Source organism: Cyprinodon variegatus, unplaced genomic scaffold, assembly GCF_000732505.1.
Source record: "Cyprinodon variegatus isolate N-32 unplaced genomic scaffold, C_variegatus-1.0 Scaffold902, whole genome shotgun sequence".
Lineage (NCBI taxonomy): Eukaryota > Metazoa > Chordata > Actinopteri > Cyprinodontiformes > Cyprinodontidae > Cyprinodon > Cyprinodon variegatus.
In genome coordinates, this window is record NW_015151355.1 from 81,097 (window position 1) to 84,069 (window position 2,973).

General features: G+C 37.2%; 1 protein-coding gene across 1 annotated transcript in view; it reads right to left on the minus strand.

The window, feature by feature from the left end:
* Positions 1–577: 577 nt before the first annotated feature.
* dnm3 (dynamin 3) overlaps positions 578–2,973 on the minus strand; it is a 47,984-nt gene continuing 45,588 nt past the window's right edge. Inside the window, exon 21 of the mRNA XM_015398001.1 lies at positions 578–1,877. Coding sequence (XP_015253487.1) covers positions 1,844–1,877 — 34 coding nt within the window. The 3' untranslated portion in view covers positions 578–1,843. The remainder of the gene's footprint in view (positions 1,878–2,973) is intronic.

The following is a 2,973-nucleotide window of genomic DNA, read 5'->3' on the forward strand; positions in this document are numbered from 1 at the left end:
CTGTATAAATGTTTCTGTATATAGTAATTAAAAAAAAAATGAAAATGTATAAGTGGCTGTTCTTTGCAACATGCATACATCTTATCAGAATCCTTTATTACTGTTAATCCCACTGAGAAGATTTAAATACACTGAACCGTTTGATTGTTCTATGGAAGCCCGTTTCCGCCACATGGAAGTAAAAAAAATGCCGAATAGAAAGTCATAATTTTGAGATAAAAGTCATAATTTCTCGTTTCAAAGTCGAAATTATGACTTTATATTTGTCTTTTTTTAAGTGATGGTATCGGGCTTCCATAGTTTTTAGCATTAAAAAACTAAACTGTGAAAATTTGCTCAATTTTCAGAAAGTAAAAGTTGATAAAAATCGATTCTGTGCCTCAACACATTCCACTGAGCAGAGCTGCCGACCGCCCCAAGATGGCGCCACCAAATCACGTCAGCTCTCACTGGTGAAGGCGATCGATGCTGCTGCTCGGTGGTCGCTGGGTGTCAGACCTTCCTCGGTGTTCTGCTCGCCGTGGATCGGGACGTGGCTGCGGGGTAATAATGTAATAATGACGCGGGTCAACTGCGGCAGCGCCACGGAGATCAGAGGTTGTCATGGAAACAGCGCTGTCTGATACCAAATCACGGCGGAGGGAATTTTTTCAGAACATGAGATCATCGCTGTGAACACTTTGATTTCCTTTAGGAAAAATTAAAAAAAAGTTTTGTCCTATTTCTGAGGACAGAGGCGCAATTATCAAATGATTACAGCAAGAACCAGAAAAACAAAACAACAACAAAAAAGGCATTTTAGGAGTTATTTTACTGCTGCTATGGCGAAAATTCAAACTTTATTAGTTTTCATAAACCCAAATATTAGTTCATGGTTTTAAATACCTAAAATCCTCTGACTTGATGCAGCAATTTAATCAGATTTTATACTTTAAATCTATACGGAAATCAGTTTACATTTTAAACCTGTGGTAGTCTTTTAACACAGTAAGACTTTTTTTAAAGTAATATTTTCAATATTGCAAATATATGTTCTACCATTTAGGGGCTTGATTCAATGTCTTAATTGATTAAAAGGAATTCTTTACTTTATTTTCACCAGAAAGAGAGCATTGTGCAATAATAAGAAAACACAACTAACAGAAAGGCTGTTGCTTAAATTCTTGTTCAAGATAAATCCAGTTAATTGGTGAAATGAAGTTGAAAGTATTTACATTTTTTGATGTAATCTAAAAACTGTGCAGGCTAATCCAAGCATCTGGTAATGTTTTAAATCAATCAGTTAACTGGAGAAAAAGAGGATGACATATTAAGCATCAGAGATTTTTTTCTTTAATTATCAACATGGATTCCAAAACAGCAGACAAACATTTCTTTTAAGGTAATTCAACCCACAGCGTTACGGATCAAAACATGTCAGCAGACTGAGTGACAGCTGGTTTATAGGGTCTCTGCCCCTCCCTCAGTGGTTTAGTGGTGGCAGCGTTGAGGGATGAATAAAAGTCCAGCAATTACATCTTTTTAAAAAACACCAAAGAATAAAACTCATTTTTACAAACAAAAACAGGAGTGAAAATAATAAATGTGTATTTTTGCAGCATTTTTACGTTCAGGCACTTGAGGAAAATCTGCACACATTCCGGTTTGTTATGATGAGACATATCGACGTATAAAACAGGCTCAGGACGGAGTGAATTTAGCAGACATCAGTTCCCAACGGAGGAGGAGGAGAGATGCTCAGGAAAGTGCTTCAGCTGGTTTAATCATCATGGAGGTCAGAGGCGGTTCTTTCTAGTGGTCAACGAGGGCTGGGAGGAGCAGAGGAGCGCTCCGATGAGCAGACCTATTTCACACCTGGGATTGCTGGCGGTTGCCTCCTGGGAAAAAAGGTCGGATACAATGCGTTGCAGTTTGGGAAAAAAATAAAAAAATAAGCACAGATTCTCTTTGAAGTCCTCCAACAAATGCATACCAATTAATAAACATCACAGTGTGTTTGAACTTAAGACGATTGCACATTCATGGCTGGAAGTTTCCATCCTCAGGTACCTCTTCCAGGGTTTGTTGCACCCCAATCACAAAACTGAATGCATGTCATTTGAATTCTTTATAAGAAACCAATATCAAATAACTCTAATTGTTGTATTTCTTGGCTGCGCAGCTGACACCTCTAATTGCATGCTTGCAAGATTCTGTATGCAAAAGATGGCTAAATATTGAGAAAGGCTCATGCCGACGGCTCTTACAGAATCTACTCTTGTTTGGAGCATTAACCAACATTGGTCTTATAAATGCTTTTGTCCTTTCACAGATGGACTCAGGATTCACAAATAATCTACACCAACTTCACAAAGATGGGTGCTTTAAATCATTTGAACAATTAAGAGTAGAATTCAAACTCCCCAATACAGATTTTTTTCAGGTATACTTACAACTAAAGGAGTTTGTAATAAAATACAGAGAATGGACTGAATCTTAGAGCTTTTGATAAAACTGCAAACAGGCAGTGGGAATAAGAAAATGATCAGCCATTTTTACAATATTTATAGATATGGATCTACAGACCAAAGAAAAATGGGAAAGTAAAATGAATATAGACATACAGCAAGCCGGAAGGGTGCAAATATGCAGTGAAGCACATCAAGTCACGAGAATTCAGGTGGAAGGTAATATTACATAATATTACAGCGGTCAAATCCAAAATGGGAGCCTTACACTCAGATAAATGCTGGAGAAGTCGAGGGTCACACACTGCTACCCTTACTCATATATTTTGGACGCGCCCTAAATTGAGAAAAATATGGGAGGAGATATTTGAGGCGCTTACAAAAGTATTTCATAAAACTTTTAACAAGATACTGAGATGGTATTGCTTTGGATTATTAACAAATTCATTATTGGAAGAGGGAAAAAAAATACCTTCTACAAATATTACTGAATGCTATGAAAGGGGATTAGGGCCACTGAAAAAAA